Source organism: Sminthopsis crassicaudata, chromosome 2 (assembly GCF_048593235.1).
Source record: "Sminthopsis crassicaudata isolate SCR6 chromosome 2, ASM4859323v1, whole genome shotgun sequence".
NCBI classification, from domain to species: domain Eukaryota; kingdom Metazoa; phylum Chordata; class Mammalia; order Dasyuromorphia; family Dasyuridae; genus Sminthopsis; species Sminthopsis crassicaudata.
The window spans coordinates 32,405,336-32,424,654 of NC_133618.1; the positions used below are offsets into that span (position 1 = coordinate 32,405,336).

The following is a 19,319-nucleotide window of genomic DNA, read 5'->3' on the forward strand; positions in this document are numbered from 1 at the left end:
TGATAACAATATCTATACAATTCTTACGAGGGAGATAGATGTGGGCTAGATGATAGTATAATGACATGGATTTGGGGCTGGTTGGACAGATGTTAATCATTTCATATCAGCTTGGAAGGAGTTCTCAAGTAGAGAGCCCCCAGGGATCTATGCTTGGTTGTCTATGAGCTGTTTATTGAACATTTTTTATCAGTGATTTGGATTGATCTGGACTAAGGCATAAAGTAGGCCAATCACACTGGAAAATAGTCCGCAGCTAGGAGAGATACTATATGAATCAGGATTTTGAAAGGATCTTGACATCGGACTGATTAATATGACAATTTTAAGAAAGGTGAATGTCAAGAATTATTCTTGGGTTTAAAAAAATTTCCATAAGTACACAATAGCTCAAGGGCAGTTTGAAAAAGAGCCTGGGTGAAGATAACTAGGTGGTGCAGTGGAGAGAGAGCACCACTCCTGAAGTCAGAAGGACCTGAGTTCAAATCTGGCGTCAGATACTTAATACTTCCTAGGTGTGTGACCCTGAGCAAATCACTTAACTCCAGTTGCCTCAGCATAAAAGAAAAGAAGGAAGGGGGAAAAAGTGTATTATAAGTTCAATATAAATCATAAGTGAGATGGGACAATCAAAAAAGCTACTACAAATTTGGGCTCCATTAAGCTTCCAGGAGTAAAGGAGGTTGAAAGTCCCTGTCAGTCCGGAGTATTCTGTTCTGTTCGGGCCCTACAGTTTAGGAAAGACATTCAGAACATGAATAGTGACCAGCTTCTGACAGTGACAGAGAAAGGCAACCAGGATGATGAAGGGCTTATAACCCCACATTGAGGACTGGTTGAAAAATCTAGCCAAGTTTTGCCTAGAGAAGACCGAGAAAGATAAAGTAGCAGGCTGTCCTATGTATGAGGGATTAGATTTATTTTATTTGGTACCAGGGGACTGAACTGCTATCAAGGACTAGAAATTGCACAGAAGTAAATTTAGGCTTAATGTCGGGGAGAGACTTCCCAATGATTACAGTTATCCAAAAAGTAGATGGGCGGTATTTGGAGGTAGAGGGATTTCCCCTCTTATTGGAGGTGGTCAGGCTGGGTGGGCCTCAGCAAGTATGCTGTGGAAGGATTGTGATTTTTCAGAGTTAGGGTTAGACTATGAGGTAACATGGAGTGGTGGCTGGAGCACTGGACTGGGAGTCAGACCCGATTCTGGCCCTGCCTGAGACCATTGTTAGCTCTGTGACTACCTGTGCAGGCCATGTAATTTCTCTGTAAGATGAGGGGGTTGGATTTAAAGTCCTCTAAGGTCTCCTCCATCTCTAAATCAATGATTTCTGACATAGGTGGTCAGTCACTTCTGGTTCTAAAATGCTGTGGGAAAGGTGGGTTAGATTGTCCAACAGTCAGAATAGAGCAGTGTCAGGAAATTAGTGCGTGAGAAATTATCTGGGGGTTGACAGTGGCATTTCACAGAAAAGCACGGGGATATTCAGAGGGCCTGGGTTTGAATTTTGCCCCCTGCTGGTTGCTAGTCCTTGAATCTTGGGCAAGTCGCCCTTTGGTGACCCAGCTTCCTCATATGGAGAAATTAGGGAGTTGCTTTGATGACTTCTAAGGCTCATCTTTGTTCTATATCTGGTGATTTTGGAGGATAGGTCAAGGATTGAGAAAAGCAGTTAAGAAGCTGTTGGTATCTCAGAGAGCTGTCTTAGCATGGTGAGTTGGGAAGCCTGATGTGAAGGAGCTGAGAAGGAGGAGGCAGGAGGGGAAAAAGAAACAGAGAGAGGAAATAGCTCTTTATAGGGAGACAGGGAGAGGCAGCCAAGAGGTAAAATATTGACCAAGGAGAGTGCTGGGAAAGGAGGAGGAAGCTCTGGGCACATTGAGCCATGTTAGGGAAGGGACCAGCTGGAAAACTAGAAAGGAGAGGGTGATGGGGGCCTGTTTCCTGAAGGGAGGTCGGGGGTTCTTAGAGCCCATGCCCAAGAAATGAAGCGGCCTAGCTTACAAGAGCCGGCCTTGTTTTACCCTCATAGAAGTAAGGTTTTCAAAGTGGGAAATTGAGGCTGTCTTGCCTTTTTCATAGCCATAGCCAAGATCTCCTGCACTTTATAGGTACCTGTACCTACCTCTACCCTTATTCTTCCCAGTCCCCTTACTATGTATGTATGTATGTATGTTCAGCGTCCTGATTAAAACTTTTTTCAAGAATTCAACAAGTAAGCAAGCAGGTAATGCCAACTTCAAAGCATTGTGAGGGTGGGGAATGTGAGATCACAACCCCTGTTCTTCAGGAGGAAGAAAGAGTGGCTCTCAGGGGTTTCTAAGAAAGATAAAGGCATATGTGGAAGGATGGAGTGCTCCTCTGCAGTGGGGGGCAGCTACACCAAGTTAATTTTTGGAACCAGCTCTTCTGGTTTGAATGGAAGATGGAGTGTGCTTGTGGAAGCAAGGTGAAGTCAGGCTGAAAGAGAGCCAGATTGTGGAGGGGCTGGAAAAGCCAGCCTGAAGAGTTTTGTCTTGGAGTCACTAGGGAGTGACGGTTGAGGACATATGTTCATACTTCTACTTAGAAGGACACTTTTGTTAGAGATTTTAGCTTTTCGTGGACAAAGACTTGTCAGAATACTTTTTGTTCAAGTTTCTCCTTAAACTTTTCTGTGTCCTCATTAGCAGAGTGGTTTTTAGAATAGATTAGTGACCAAGACCTGGGGGAAATCTTGTATCTGTGAACTTAACGTTATCATGGTGTTTTGTACCTGAGTAGTGGTCTTGGTTCATTCACATTGATGATCTGTCCATTTGCATTGCTAATCTACTTCTCAAAATTTATGCTCGATGGATGTAAAATTAGAGGGGTTTTGTGTTCTAGAATATGGTACAGTGGAAAGAGAAGTGATTTGGAGCTTTGAAGACTTGAGTCCCCTGAGCTGAGTGCTCTAACCCTGACTCCTTAGGTCAGCTTTGTCAAGTCACCTAATCTTTTCTTTTCACCATCTAGCGATCCAGTAGGTTAGCTAAAATGATCTCAAAAGGCCACTGCAGCTTTAAGTTCTATCATGCCGGTGTTAGTATAAATCAGTTGGAAGGAACAAAAGAAGAGAGAGAATGCTTAGCAAGCTAAGTCACAGGTGTCAAGCAAGCAGCTCCCAACACTCTGTCCAGTGCTCTGGAACCAGATTCATATGGAATTGGGAGAGATTTAGCGCAATAAACAAAAATAAGATAAAACCTGGATAACTGGAGCCTTATCTATCTTAGTGGCCCTGTTTCTATTGGCTTTTAACCCCAAATTGAAGCTTGTTTTCCCGCTCTTCTTCAAGATGTAAAATTCTCTGGCCTCCTTGAGAGGATCAGAGGTGTTACAGAGGTGTGATGGTCCCATATATGGACAGGGCTTAGTGAGAGCCAAGTTGTTACACTCCCAGCATGAAACAGGAACTCTGCCATCCGGGCCAAGTTGTGATGGGGGGAGTCTCAGCCACTTCTCAGAGCTTGCACGTGCCTTACGCTGACACCTTGACCACAATCATGAGAGCTGACTGCCCTCATTTGGCAGAGAAGGACACCAGCGCCCAGGGGAAGCAGGGAAGCTGCTGGGGGGCCGAGCCAGGCGAGGGCTGGGTCTCCTGGTCCAGACCGACTGTCATGAGGGTGACTTCAGGCAGTCGGTGACATAGAGAATCACCTTTTTGGTTAAATTGTCCAAAGTGACAGTGTGCAGACAAATGGAGAGAGAGGAGGGGTTTGGGAGCGGAGCCGGGGGGCAGCTCCTGGTCACCCTGGTGGCCTTACTGAGGGCTGTTCAGCAGAAACTAGAAGCTGCTCACTTTGTAGGGGACAGAGCCCCAGTCCCCCAGGCTGCCTCCTAAGACTGCCTCTTAGGTGCCTTCTTTATTAACAGAAAAGAGCCTTAGGGTACAGAAAGGGGAATGGCGAATGATGAATGATGTGTAATAAGTTTAGAAAGTCTAGACCATGTGGTAAAGAGATTATTCCAGAAAATTTCTATTTCATCCTAGGGGTGATAGGAGCATTTGGAATTTATTGAGTAGGGTGGTAACATGTCAGAACCAAGCTTCGGGAAAATCACTTTGGGAGCTGTGTGAAGATTGGATTAGAGTATGGAGACAAGGTGGTTGGGAGACCATCATCATCATCATCCCAGGGGAGCGTGATGAAGCCGTTGCTAGCAAATGTCAGTGAATACTTCTTGCCTGGCATTCAAGAGTGTATTAAAACTGGCCCCACTTTACTGTTACGGCTGGCCTGATCTCCCTCTGCTCCCTAACAAGGACTTTCTGCTCTAGTTGAGCTGGCCCTCCCCAGCCTACCCACCCTCCCCTTCTTCTGCAGGCAGCTTGCCTTTACTTTTCTGTAAATTCTTTTGCTTTCTTAACTGATGCAGCTCTCTTGAGAACACCTATGGGGCCTCTCTTTGCTTATGGTGTTTTATATGTCAGCACTTTTATGTCCTTCGTTATCTTGATTGTATATACAGAATTTGAGATTGAGATCATAACTGTTGTATTATTAGGGCTTCTGTTTTCCCTTACTTTCTCCCTAAATATTCATTTATTGATTAACTCAATTCAAAGGACTTTTCTGTTCCAAAGAAATAGAAAACAAGAAATCAGAAAAACAAAATGGATTAGTTGCCAAAAATAGGGTGCCCCCCCAATATTCTCCATTCTGGTTCCTGTTACTTATGTATAGACAACAGTACACTACTCTACTTAGATCAGAGAGTAACATCTAAAAGAAAATTTGTATCCTAGTACAACTTTTCTACATAAATAAAGGTAAACAAGGTCAAAAAGAATGGTAAATTGTAGATTGTTTTTCGTGTTAGCAGCACTATATGTTAAAATTGTCATGAACCCCCATGGCTTCAAATTTGGTTGTAATTAAATGTAATTTTGCTTAAAATATATCGGGAACGGTGATTTTTCTTTATTGTTAAAGCACCTTAGCAGTGTTGCTTTAGTTTTTTGTGACTCCTGGAGATCTCTAAAAATCGCTGGCTGCCAATATTCCTTGAAGTAGATTGGAATAGCTCTTTGGACTACTCTGTATGTGAAATGATGACAAAGTTTATCCATTCTCTGAGATCACTGTTCATTAACCTTCTTGTAGCACTGTGTTCCTGTTTTAGGAATTCGGTGCTATACAGGCTCCAAATGCCCAGCAGTCTTGCAGTGTTCTACTGTAGACCGTTGGTGTGAGTGGTAGCATTTTAGAAGGAATGGATGGTGTCAGCAGAGGTGGAACCTCATCCAGTGGAGGTCTTCTCTTGCCAAGATGAATAATGGGAGTCTGATCACATACTGCCACCTTCGAGTTTTATACCCTTTACAACAGGAACTTACAGCTCAGCCATGAGTTCTCTGGGACATTAACGAGTTTGACAGAAGAAGTAGAAAGTCCTCAGAACCATCAGCAATATCTAATAACCAAGCTCTCTGATTGCCACCGGATGGCACAAAATTTAATAGAAGAAAAAAAGTTCATAGGATCATCCTTGAAGCGGAAGGGAAAGCAGAGGCCATGTGCTCCAACATCTTTATTTTTCAGTTGAGAATACTCAAGCCTGGGAATTTCCCCAGGGCTACAACAGATAGTAAGTATGAGAGATAGGCCTTGAACCCAAGTCCTCTGATTCCAGATTCAGTAAGAAGGATGGAAGGAAAATTAAAGAAATGTGACTAAGTTGTAGTAGTATAATATAACTGATGATTACCACCTGTTATCACTAATGCCACAGATTGCACGTCCCTTTCCCTTTAATAGTAGTGAGCAATTAAATTTATTTTGAGTTTTTAATAATAAGCTAACAGAAAACAGAAGTAAACATAGTATACATTGTTTTACATGACATTGCTAACAGCACACTGCTACAATGAAAAGAACTTTTGGTTTGACTAGGTGCTCCAAACTTATGTCACAAACTCAAATGGGTCCTCACTCCCGCTAGGCAATCTTACTACACCTCTATTATTGACTCACTGTCCTACTATTCAGAGTACCTCTTTGAAACCTTTTTATCCCTCCTCAAACCTTCCATGACTCTCTGCTCATTCTCAAATTCCCTCAGCTGAGAATCTTGCCTCGTTTTATAGAAAAAGCAAATGAGCCCACTCTCTGTGAGTGTCCTCTTGGTTATTTTCTATCACTTCGTATCATCACTTCCTTCGTCATTCCTCTAGGTGTCTTCTGCCACTCTCTTCTCCTTCACGCCTGTCTCATATAATGAAACGCCTTGCTCCTTACCAGAGCTATCCCATCCCATCCCATCTCTTCTGTCATTCCCATTCTTTCGCTTATATTCAGTCTCTTGTCTTTGTAGTTAAACTGGAAAAGGTTCTCTACAAAAAGCCTTTTCTCTCCTCTTCTTAACCCTTTACAGTCTGCTTCTGACCATATCATCCCATCGAAACTGGTCTCTCCTGAGTTACTGAGCCTCTTTGCAGCCTTTGACACTCTTCTCTTTGGGTACCCTCATCTTTCTGGGTTTTTAGAATAATACTTTCTCCTGCTTTACTTTCTACCTTCGGACTGCTCTTTTTCTGTCTCTTTTGTTGGACCCCCTTCTAGGTCAGGCCTTCTAGCCGTTGGTGAGAGGCAGCTAGGAGGTGCAGTGGACAGGGAGCCAAAGTGGAGTCAGGAAAACCTGAGTTCAAATATAGTACCAGTTTACAGCTGTGCGACTCTGGGCAAATCACTTCACCCTCTTCACCTAGGTTCCCTCCTCTGTAAAACGAGCTGGAGAAGGAAATGGCAAAACCCTTCCAGTAGCTACCAAGAAAACCTCAGATGGAGACATGAAAAGTCAGACACAACTGGAATAATTGAACCCTCAAGCTTCTCTCCTGAACTTTTTCCTCTTCTCCCTCCCTACTACTTCACTTGATATCCTCAGCTCTCATTGATTTAGATGTCATCTCTATGCTGATGATTCCCAAATCTGCCTTTCCTGCTCAGTCTCTCTGGTGATTTCCAGTCTTGCGATTTCAGCTGCCTTTCTCACATCTTAAACTTTATATGTTCAAAACCGAACTCATTGTCTTCCACCCAAACCCTTCTCTGTTACTACAAAGAGCAAGTCTTTCCCCCGGGCCCTCTGACCCACAACCTAGGAGATTTCCTCACTACCTCTTGCCCCTCCTGTCCAAATCACCCCCTCTTCCCTTAACACAACTGCCCACCTCTCAGGTGCCGGCTCTTGTCCCCTCACCCCTGGGTCATTCCAGGGGCCTGGGGGTGGCTCTCCTAGTGCAGAGCCGGGCATGTTGCCTCCCTCCTCAGGCAATTCTGGCAGTGCTTCAGTGACTACTTATTGCCTACAGAAGGAAATGCTTAGCCTGGCATTCAGGGTTGTAGAGAAACAGGCCCAGGGTACCTGTCAGGTTGGTCTTAGGGACCAGGACAACATAAGCAAACAAAGTGGGATCAATAGAAGTGCTGGGAAGAGGTCTGAGAGCTCCAGTCATATCTGGTTTTGAGTCCGCTCTCCTCCTTGTGAGTGTTATTTATTATTGAATCTAACTTGGTCTAACTTTCTGTGCTGTTTTAGAAATGATGCAGGGCAGTGTGCTGGGCTGGGAGTCAGGAAGGCGAGGGCTCATGGCCCACCTCTGATGCTTGCTGACTGGTCACATGTCCTGAGATTTTTGAGCTAAAAGGGACTTTAGAGGTCATCTGGTTCAATTCTTTTTTTTTAATGAATGAAATCCAGAGAAGTTCTGAATTGCTCAAAGTCAACTAGTAACTTACAAAATCAAAATTAAAACAAATTCCCTGACTTTCTATACCATTCTGCCTTTCCATTGGGTCAGAAAAACTCTTGATATTTTGTCACCTAGGAAAAGATATTCGTAGATATTATTGACCATGTGTCTATTCTAGCTCCATCCTTAGGTCATCTTGTGCCCATATTGGGGAGGAGAGAGTATCTCCTCAATTGCATTTTACCATTTTTATGTAGATGACTCTTAAATTTGTATTTTTTCCCCTTATATCCCTTCTGAAGTTAATGTGGACATGCCCAAGTGCATTCAGGACTTCTCCAAATTTACGGTTACACCAAACTCTATGTCCAAAACCATACTTATCTTTAAGGTTTAAAGCCCATTGCCTTCTGTCTTTTCTGTTTGTCTGTCTTTTTGTCTGTCTCTCTGCGCCACTATTTAGCCGCTTTTATTTGAAAGCTCTGAGTTGCCAGCCATGTGTGTAAGACAGTGTGCCAGATTCCAGAAATAAAAAGATAAAAATGAAACAATTCTTGCTCCCGAGGAACTTGTGTTCTGTTCTGTTGGGGGTGATTCAAAATCTGTAACTGTAAGTCAATAGAAGATAGTTTGAAGATGAGAACTAGCAGCTGGGGGGAGCAGAGAAAGCGGTGGCCACTCAACTGAGCTTTGATTGAAGATAAGAATTCTGAAAAGCAAAGATGAACATCACTCAGAATTTATTAAGGACATATGCTATATGCAAAGGACTGTGTAGGGATGTAAAAAGTCAACATAGTTCCTGCTCTCAAGGATTGTACATCTAATGAGGAGATACCCAAGTGTATCTACATAATAAATGTATTTATTTAGTATGTATATATAATATAAATAAATAAATAGATAGAACTAAAAGCAAAGCAGATAAATACAAGAGGAGCGGTACTAGCAGTTGTGAGGAAGTAAGCAGAAAAAATGTTATAGGAAGTGTGTCTTGAAGAAAAAGAGGGATTTTGAGGGGCACTCAGGAGAAGAAAAGACATATCGGCCCTGGTGGGGTAGCTAGTGTCGAGTTGCAGAGAGAAAATATGGAGGATCCTCTGTGGGAGGATACAAGAAAAGCAAATCTGACAAAAACACAGTGCACAGGGGACAGTAGTGGACAATGAGGCTGGAAAGGTAGGTTGGGACATGGATATAAAGGCTTAAAGACTAAAGGTATAGCAGATATGTGGAGGAAGGCGATGGAAGTTTGATTTTGTAAACAGCTGGCAGTGTAGATTGACTGGCGCTTAAAGTTTGTGAAAGAGAGTAACGGGAAATAAAGTTGAGAAAGTGGGTTACAACCAGATTGTGGACAGCCTTAAAAGTACTTAGACTGAGAAGAACAGGGAAAGGGCATGAGAAGACCTTGGCCTAGAAAGACTGTTTCATCTGCTTCATGGAAGGTAGATTGCAATAGTTAGAGAACAGAAAAACAGGGAGACTAATTAGGAAGCTGTTCGAATAGTTTGGGAGATGAGAGGCTGAACAAAGGTGACAACTCTTGGGGAGATGGGGGAATATATCTAGATGTGTTGAGGAAGTAGAATCGCCTCAATTTCCCATATTCTCAAATGTGGGTTATCTTTGGTGAGCGTCCTCTGTCTCATCACGGACTTGAATAATATTTTGTTCTTAAGGAGAGTCATTATGTTTAAAATTTTGTATACAAGCATATTTCATAAAGATTTTGGGGGTGGTATTTAGAAAACTTGACCTTGTCTCCCATTTAGAAGCACTCCTGAAAAACTGTTCGTTATCTTTTCCTATCATTCCACAAACATTTTCAAGCTCTTACCAGGTCCTGGTGCTAAGTCCTGGGCACGCACAGAAAAAGCAAAAATCAATCCCTGTCTTCAAAAAGCTTGCGTTCTAGTGCCAAAGATAAATCTCTTATCATCTTGGGGATGTTTTTGGTTTCAATGTTTGATTGATTTGGAGAAAAAAATTTTTGCTTTTACTTCCCAAGACTTACATTGATCCCAAGAACTCTCTCTTGCCACAACAAAGTATAAGTGAGTAAAAATACTCAGACAAACCCGAAAGGCGTCCCAGCATTCATACCTGATCCTTCCCTCTTGTTTCACCCATCAGGGTCTCTGCACATGTACACACACCCACTTCTCTTAAAAGACTTGAGTGCAGTAGGGTTAAATCTTGTGAGCTCTTTAAATATGAGATCTTTGAGTATCTATTAGTGGAAGTCCTAACTGGTGCAGTCTTTGAGGTCCTTTGGGGAGCTGTGAAATAACTGTTGTGAAGTGCTTTGGGCTTTTCTTTCTGAGCAGGGGAGCCTTCCCATCAGGCTCATTATAATCATTTATTAAAGATATATCTGTTAAACTTGGTCAGTGTGTGTTCAGGGCATTACACTAACTGGCCTGTATTTGGGTAGCATTGCTTTTGATCTTATCCATGACTTTCAAGTGACCCAGATTTAAGTGAGGCAGGACTGTGCGGGGTCTCCCATTGCTTTGTGCCGGACACTACCGTGGGGAAGAAGACCCCAAAGAAGTAGAAACCCTAAACTGGCCATGCTGTTGGGCTAACCAGGCAGACACAGGAGCTTGACAATCCAGGTGCAGTACTTATAGGATCATCTCCCAGCATGAGACACAGGTGAGGTGCCAGGGTGAGGGAGGAGGAGGAGCTGCTGCTCTCTAATGGAGCCATTCCCCTGTTCCTCTGTACCAGGGGAGAGTGAGGTGGCCGCGGAGCCACGGACTTCCCGGTGGTAATGGAACGTACTTTGGGAACTCCCGAGCAGAGAAGTCACCAGGCAGTTTGGAGAGCTTTAAAGCCAGAGGCAGGCCAGTGATTGCCTTTCTGAAAAAAGATGTGGCCCGGAGAAAGTCCCAGAGAGCCAGGAGACTGGAATTAGTAGTAATGAGAGGTCTGAAACCAGGGGATCCTGGACTTCTTGGTGAGATCCTAGAAACCAAAGGAGAAGTTCCAGGAGGGACAGAGCCCTGGTGCTGCAGCTTGGCTCTTCTGCCCAGGGTGATGCTGCCCCCTGAGGGCTAAGCTTCTGTAAGCTTCTTCATTCATGAGAAAGAAAAATCAGTGGATTCCATTGAAAATATTAATGAATATCATGTTTGCACATGGTAGGTGCTTAATAATTGTTGCTTAATGTCTGATTTAAGGGCAGTTGTTTTTAGCTCATACAAAACTACTGTACTGTGGGTAATGAAAGATTTTAAGGTATGGAATATTTTCTGCTAAGTAATATTAGCTTATTTTAGGGTTTTTTTCCTTTTAAAATATTTTACTGATATTCTATGCCTTTAAAAAAAAAAAAAAAAAAAAAAAAGCTACAATCTTGGTACTTTTCCATGAGTCCTTCCAAAAGAACCCTCCCTTTTAAAACTAAGTACAGTCAGGCAAAGTGAATCTCCACATTAGTCATATCTGAAAATGTAGGCTTTTTTCCCCCGAACATGTTCATCTGCAAGAATTGTGAAGTCATCATTATTTGATTTGACAATTTCTGGACAAGGTCTAAAATATTCTTAGTTGTATTTACTTTTGCTCATTCAGACAATAGAATCTTTTCTTTCTTGGGTTTTTACACAGCCTGTCTATATTAAGTGTAACCTGGTTGAATTGAGTCTGCCTTTCATCTGCCTTTAATTTCAGGCTGATTCGCTTTCCCTCGGAGCTTCTCATTTGATTTCTGAGTGGGAGATTTTTCTTCTTCTTTGGATGTTAGTTCTCCCACAGGACTTGGTGTTTGAAATTGTCCTAACGTGCTGTCCCACCTCAGCACAGCCTGATTTTGGTTCTTGTGAAATTCAGACTTTAGAACTTTTTTTTGCCTGCTCTGTTGTGCTGGATATTTTTGAAGGATACATGATTTCACCTTTGTGAGCATTCTCTCTAGCTTGGCTGGTGGCAGCTCCTCTGTGCTTTTTCTTCCTGTTTCATTACTGTCAGAGCTGTCCTGTTGCTCTCTCTCCCTGGGGCCTACTCTCTGGATCCCTTTTTGCTTTCATCTTCCTTTGTTTCCTTGTCTGCTATCTTAAATTCTTCCCTCTCCTACTTGCTCTTGCCCCACTTTCATTCTGTCCCCCTTCTCCACTTCTCCCCTAAGACTAAGCTCTTATAATTGGGACCATGTTTTGCCTTTTTGTCCCTGGTGCCTGGCAAATAGGGATGCTTCATTATAAGTTTGTTTCTCTGTGACGTACTTAGTACACCTTCAGAAAAGGTGTTGACCCTGGAAGGAATCTAGCAATCAAATCCACTTTTCAGAAGTCTCTTCCTGACAACACAATAACATATATTTTCATAATACCTATTTTTAGTACTATTAAACAAGCTCAGTGAATCACAGTAGAAAAAAGGCCCCTCTTTTCACTGCAAACATCCTTCTTATGATGATGTTGATGACATACATATCTTAGAACTCCAGGCTTTAAGAAACCAAAATTGTAGATGATCCAAAGGACAATGAAAAGAGCCGGAGTGGGGAAGCAAGTAGGTTGCCACCTATTTCCTTTGTGGCACCTCTGTCCACAATTGACATAGAAGCTGTCTTGGAGAAAATGTATGATAGAAGAGGTGGTGGGGTGGTCATATAATGAGATAGTATATGTATGTGTCCTAGTGATTCTTTAGTGTCTGAGAAATCATTCAATCAGGGAATATTTAAGTTCCCATTCTATGCCAGGCACTTAGCTAGGCACTGAATATACAAAGCCAAAAGTGAGACAAGACTAAAGAGGAAGAATCTTTGAGTTAACCTTGCTGAAGAAACTATTAGAGAATCTTAACAAGAATAGCAAAGTAAGATTAAGAGCTCCTCTAATGGAAGAAATACTCATATTCATGAAATCACAGTAAATAAGAGTGTACATTTATATTTTAACAGAAAACACATCATCTCCTATTATCTCCAAGAAAGAATATTATCCCTTATATTCCACTTTCTCCCCACATTTACCTTTATTAAATATCCATAATTACTCCAGCAACAAGAGCCCATAATTTTTCAGTTTAAAAAAAGGAGAGGGAGAAACCCTAGCTATGTATATCTACCAAGCTAGGATCCCCCATTTCCCCTCCCCGGTCCTCCCTCGGAGAGCAGTGGTCATGTTGGAAAGCCGGCAACAAAACCACTGACCTCAGATGTCTTTCCTTAAAGGCACAAAGGAAAGATAACAAAGTGAAAGACCAAGAGATGCGTGTGACATTAGAGACACTGCTGAGACATGGTTGGAATCAGATCTGGGGCTACCGTGGTTCTAGGAGAAACTAGTGAAGGGGGTAGAGTAGCATGGAATGTCATTTATTATTAACACTAATAGACATCTTAGGGGACTTTCAAGCTTGCAGAGCAGGTTATATACACTATCTTCTTTGAGTCTCACTCCCACCATATGAGTTAGATTCTCATTTGTGATAAGGAAACCTGAACTCAGAAGGAATAAGTGACTTCCCCATGGTCACTCAAGTACAAAGTGGAAGAGGCAAGGTTTGAACTGACACAACTATAGGAAGAAAATACCCAGGAACCAAAGAAGGAAGTGTAATGAAGGATGTTTGGGCTCCAGTGGAGGCAGAAGCAGCTTTCACCGGTGTCCCAGATCACCTGGAAGGAAAATGGGAAGAGATAAGGAGTTCCAGGAACAGATGCCCGGGCACAGAGGCGTGGCATAATAAGGATGGGCAAACAAAGTTAGCCATCCTGGGCTGAACTTCTCCTGTCCAAAGCAGAATAGCTCATAATTTCTTGATTTTCCTTAAGGAAAATAGCATCGCTCTGACAAAATGAGATCCAAGAATTTCCCTTTTAGTCTTGATTCTCATCAAGAAGGGAGCTGGTTATTGGAGTGTCAATAATAAGAACATTGGTAGTCAGAGGGAGGGGGAAAGGAATCATTCCTTCTTAGAATTTGTGATATAGGTGAGCCATCCTAGGTTTTAGAGGAGAAGATTTCAAACAATTCTAAGAAGGGTCCTAAGCTCCAAAGGGGTTCCCTCCTACCTGTCTAGCCCTTCCCTTCTGCCCTGGGCCCTCAACACTGTCCTTGTCTGTTGTTGAGCTCATCCACAGGCTTACTTTTCCCTCTCCTGTTTATGGAGACGACTCCCTTCTTTACCTACCAAGCCCTGCTCTTTGGAGCTACAGTTCCACACCATTAACCCACTTCAGAAAACTGGAAGATGTGTAGGCAGCTCAAACACAGCTTGTCCAAAACCCCAGCTTCCCACTCATCCCTCTTCTCCACCGTGGTCCCGGAAGCAGCAGCAGGGCTTCCCTTCCTCAGCTAGAGGCCACGAATTGCACACCTGTACTGCCCTCCATCTCATTTCTCACCTGCTCGGAGGCTTGTGTTGATGTCCCATGGTCCCTGGCGCACATAGTCACTTGATGAAAAGCTATTGACTATTGACTTCTCCACCCGCTCGCACAAACAAAACAAAACCCGGGAGTCATACCCTCCTGGCCCCTCATATCCAGTTAGTTTGCAGGTCTTCATAAATTCTGTCATCACTACACCTCACCATCTTATCTATCCACTTTTCAGGCTCTTAACCCTTTCACCCCCACTTGTCCAGCAGACTCCTCATGGCCTGTCAACCTCCTAATTGATTTCTCTGCTTCCAGCCTCCTTCTTCCCTCTTATCTTCTTAAGAAAAAAGACTGTTTTGATGTTTTTTTCTTTATACCTTGAGCCTATTAGCACTGTTACAACTATTCGTCAATCAAGATGTTCAGGAGGGTCTTCGACTACGATTGGGCTAAGTCGATTCCAGTTAGGATGATTTCTGATTCTCATACTTGGACTAACCCTCTTGTTTTCTATACCATATGAGTAAACTGAAGCCTCGCCAGGTCTGCATTTAGGCCAAGGGATCCCAGGCCATAGTCTTACTTCCAAGTATAGGAGGGGATAAGTCTGCCTAAGCTCATGGGGAAAAAAAAAAAAGACTTTAAAGGGTTGTTAGTGGTCAGAAAATTCAATATACCAGGACAAGCTGCAGTAACAGAAGAGTTCCAGAACGAGAGTGACGGGCCCTGCCCTCATTGCCCCACACCGGAGCCTCTGGTTCAGCTTGGGGCACTAACAGCAACATCGCTGAAAGAGTGGGGCGTGTTGGGCATGTGGAAGAGAAGGCCGGGGACTCTGGAAGCTGTCACGTGGGAGCAGGTGTTGGAAGAAGTGGGTGGGGTTCAGTGAACAGAAGAAACTTCCTACAATTAGAACTGGGCAAGGTACCAAGAAGTGCCGGCTTGGGAGGCGGCTGAGGCCTAAGTGACCACCGGCAAATATGATCTCATACAAACCTCAAGCAAGCCCTAGCTCGAGCAAGATTCTGTCGTCTCTATGACTAATACAAAACAATTAATGACGGATTTGGGAAATCAGGCAGTCAGGAGAGTAAAATTCTAACCACTTGGGCAGATGAACCCCTATTATGCATCAGGACACAGTGAGAAGGGGAAAGTAAGGAGGTCTCCATTCAAACAAGGGAAACTGATGAAATTTGACAGCTAAAGTATAAATATGACCCTGATCCAAACTGAGGAAGACCTTGGGTTATGAGCTCTCCAGCTACCTCTGTTCCTCCCCTTACAACTAGTAGCTAAGTCCTGTTGCCTCTGCTTCCCCAGTCTGTCTGACACCCCCCCCTTTTCTCTCTCTGTGCTAACTCGGGGGGATTCTGAATTATTTTGAGCCATTTTGGGAAACCTCTTCAATCCAGGAAGAGTCTTTCCTAGTTGTCTCCTTTGTAAAAGAAAGGGCCTTGTCCAGATGACCTTCAAGGCCCTTCAGCTCCGAGTCCACCTGTGTAGCTCAGGCCCGTCCTCCCAGCTCCTTCTTCTCTGCTGGAGGCCTCCCCCTTAGCCAGTCCGGCCCCCACTCAAGCTCACCTTCCAAAGGGCCGCTCTGACAGGTCACTATGGTGACACACAGGCTCTGGCTATCTTGCTGCCTTTCCCCAGCCTGGCTCTACCGTCACCCCGGCAGCCCTGATTCACGCTGGGCCTGCCCTCTCCAGTCCCGTGCATTTGTACCCGCTGGTGTCCATCCCTCCTTTCCTCTTGCCCTTAGCTCAGTATCTCAAAGCCTGGGTCTGGGTCCAGATCGGAATTACTGTGAATAAAGCTCCAGGCCTCGAGTTCAAACTTGAGCTCAGATGCTTCCTAGTGGGGATCCAGGGCAAGTCACTTTCTATGTGCCTCAGTTTCTTATCTGTACAATGGGTGTAAAGCAGCACCTCCTTTGCAGGGTTGTGATGAGGATCAAATGAGAAGATGATTGTAAAACTAGCTCCAATCTTTGTGGGTCAAGGAGCACAGTGCTCACCTGTCACAGTGGTGATTGAAGCGAGGATAATTGAATTGATGTTTAAACTTCAGAAAAGTGTTCACTTCAGTTCAAGTTTAGTTTACAGAATGTAGAGCAGAGTTCCCCCTCTGACAGAGCATGGCATGTACCTCTCGGTACAAAACAAAAGATGGACAAGCAAAGGGTTGGGGGACACGGGAGAACTGTCAGGACTGCAGGTTGGAAGAGAGGGCTTTGGGTTGGGATTCCAAAGACGGGGTCAGAATTAAATGGGTGGAAAGGTGATCTGTGCAAGTGTCCCAAGCCTTGCACTTCCTTTGCAGCCTGTCATTTGGGGTTTGTAGGGGTTCAGATTCATAAACAACATTATCATGAATATAGCCGTAGGATTCAACAAAGCATTTTTTGCTTAATACCAAGTGTGGGTTATTTTGAGTCTGCATTTTTCTTGTAGTATTAGCTTCCTGTGTTTTTTTGTATTTGTACCCAATTTTGGTCAAATAAAAATGATATTATTACAGATTTCTTCATTTGAAGGTGTTTTAGGCATGAAAAAAAGAGTACAGCAAGTGAAAGAAAATTGAGTGAGCATAAAAGGCAGGGAGCCTCCGAATTTATCAGCGAAGAGCAGGGCATGTGTGGGGAGAGACCTATTTTTGATTTAAGATTTCTTTCCCTGTCGAAGCAAATAACAGTTATCTGGTACTTGTTATCTATTATTTAAGAATAACTAAAAACAGATTCAGCTTATCGCTCCTGGGGAGGCGTCTTCCAGAATGCAAGGCTGACTAGACACCAGAATTCCTGGTAGAGCTCTGCCTTCATTCCTGGCCTTTTCTCTGCAGAAATTTTTGACTCATGGTCCTGACCATGTGTGTGTGTCTGTCTCCTGTCTCTGTGTCTGTCTGTCTGTCTTCCTCCCTCTCTTCTCTCTCTCTCTCTCTCTCTCTCTCTCTCTCTCTCTCTCTCTCTCTCTCTCTCTCTCTCTCTCTCTCTCTCTCTCTCTCTCTCACACACACACACACACACACACACACACACACACACAGATTCTCAGAGCGGGGAGGGACTTCAGTGACCATTTAGTTTAACCTCCCCCATGGATCCTCACTACAAGTATCTGTTAACCATCTACTGTGTGCTGAGAATTGGGGATCTCGTTGCTGAGCAGGAAAGTCTGCTTGCAGCCAGCCTGCAGTTTAACCCCCAGCACTCATGAACACAGGGACAGGCAGGGCACTTGTAGTTGGGGCTGGCGCTGCCCTTGTGAAAGACTTCCAATAGGCATGGTGGTCCCCAGTTTTCTTTTGGACAGTTTAATCTTTTAGGAAGCTTTCCCTTTGTTGTTTTGTGGACTGGTCTTGTCCGACTCTTCATGACCCCATTTAGGGTTTCCTCGGCAGAGGTGCTGGAGTGTTTGCCATTTCCTTCTCCTGCTTATTTAACAGATGGGGAAACTGAGGCAAGTAGGTTAAGTGGCCTGTCCAGGGGTCATATGGCTGAGGCTGGATTTGAACTTTGGGTCTTCCTGACTCTAGGGCTATATTACCTTTACTACGCTCTCAATTTTCCTTCCATCACCCCCTCAGTTTACTGCTTTTAAATTCTCCCTGGCTTCTGGGAGCCCAATAAGAGAAACACAATTATCTTTCCAGGTGATGGCCATTCAGATACTTGAAGGAAACCATTGTGGGTGACTAGGTCTTTTCTTCCCTGATTTATTTTTAAACCCTTGAACAGCCTCATCTTGAAGGTTTCTTCCCTCCTCCTGTCCTTTCCCTGAACTCTTCCTGGCTTATGAATGTCTTTCCTGAACACATGAAGATTATATTTTCAGGACATTTACATTCACATGCAAGGCAAATTTGCTGTTTGGAGGCGAAGGGAGGAATTGATTTTAAAGCATGATTATTAATCACGGTTCAGATAACACCTTAAGGTTCATAGAGCATTTTTCTTACAACCACCCTGTGGAGTAGGTAGCACTCATTTTACAGGTGAAGAAACTCGGTTTCAGAATTTCCCATGATTTATCACAACCAGTAAGTGTCAGAACTCTAATTCAATTTGATTCAAGTCTGGTGTCTTCCTGTATCATTACCATCAGTGCTCTGGAGTCCCTGCTCCACTGTATGTAAGGATGATGCTGTTTGTTGTTTCATGAGCAGTGTGAAAGTGGTTTTATGTTGACTCATCCAGATTCCCTCACTCAGTAGCCATTGTGACCAAAGGGAGACATGGGTAAGAAGGCTAGTTGAGTTTCAGGTTGTGTTCTGTAGCTATTATTAATGCAGCTGAATTTGTTCAGATTGATTAGCCAGCCCTCCTACAACTGCATTTGGTGCATTTGAGTGAAAACTTGGGGGTGCTCAGGGCACTTCCATTTGGGCTTAGCATCTTACAATGGTGAGACAAAAGCGGCTTGCTTTTTGAGAAGCACACAGACATAGAATTACATGATCATCTTATGCTACGCTGGCTTTAAAACTAAACAAAACTAAGTTTTGGCTTCTGATACCTTAAGGACTTGCTGATTTTTCTTTTTATGATTACATAAAGCTAACCAACAGTTCTTTAAGCCACAAGTTTAAGCTTACCTCTTGCCACTTCCTAATTTTCCTGTTAGGGTAGAGAGCAACGCTCTCCTCCCACTCCCTTGGCTCCCCATTTATCTCCCACCCGCTGGATCCATATGTTGGCAAGGCCAGTAGGTCTCACCCCTCCGAGGCTGCCCCCATTCTAAGGCAGGACCCCCTCCTCCGGTGCTGGGCCTTAGTCTGCAGAGGGGCTCCCAGGGCCTTGACCCCTGCAGTGCTTTTCCTAAACTTCGAGTTTTCACTCCCAAGTTTTCACTCAAATGCACTTTTCTCCACAAATTCTGCCGGCTTCCCACGGCCCTGGAGATGCTCCGGCTCCCAGAGTCCTTCAGTCTTTCCCCTCCCTCCCTGCCATGGGGCTGACATCCAGGTCACTGGGCCCCTGGCACTGCCTCTGGCTATGAACCCTTCTCCTCCTCATCTCAGCCTCCTGTCTTCTTTGCTTCCTCCAGGTCCCAACTCCAGTCCCGCCTTGTACAGGAAGCCTTTGCCACCACTCTTAAGTTCTGGGGCTGACTCAGGCCTCTGCAGCCCACTCCCCCGGGGGGCCTTCCTCTGGAACCCCTTCCCACTGACTCATCAAGTACAGTTTGGGAGCAGACCAGGGTTTGACCTTACAGTTCTGACCCAAGAGCACCCTAATGCTATTTCTGAAT

The 19,319-nt window shown here is 44.0% G+C and overlaps 1 protein-coding gene and 1 non-coding gene across 6 annotated transcripts in view; both read left to right on the forward strand.

The window, feature by feature from the left end:
* KCMF1 (potassium channel modulatory factor 1) overlaps nucleotides 1–19,319 on the forward strand; it is a 102,670-nt gene that overhangs the window by 34,679 nt on the left and 48,672 nt on the right. Inside the window, exon 1 of one of the 5 annotated variants that reach the window (XM_074285615.1) lies at nucleotides 5,236–5,617. The exons of 3 other annotated variants lie outside the window; for them this stretch is intronic. In XM_074285615.1, the coding sequence (XP_074141716.1) occupies nucleotides 5,545–5,617 (73 nt within the window). In that variant the 5' untranslated portion in view covers nucleotides 5,236–5,544. Of the gene's footprint in view, nucleotides 1–5,235; nucleotides 5,618–10,845; nucleotides 10,874–19,319 lie in introns of those variants that run through there. One more of the 5 variants, XM_074285616.1, reaches the window with a different exon arrangement.
* LOC141559268 (small nucleolar RNA SNORD17) lies at nucleotides 5,074–5,321 on the forward strand. The gene has a single exon (XR_012487330.1). It is a non-coding gene; the product is annotated as a small nucleolar RNA SNORD17 (small nucleolar RNA).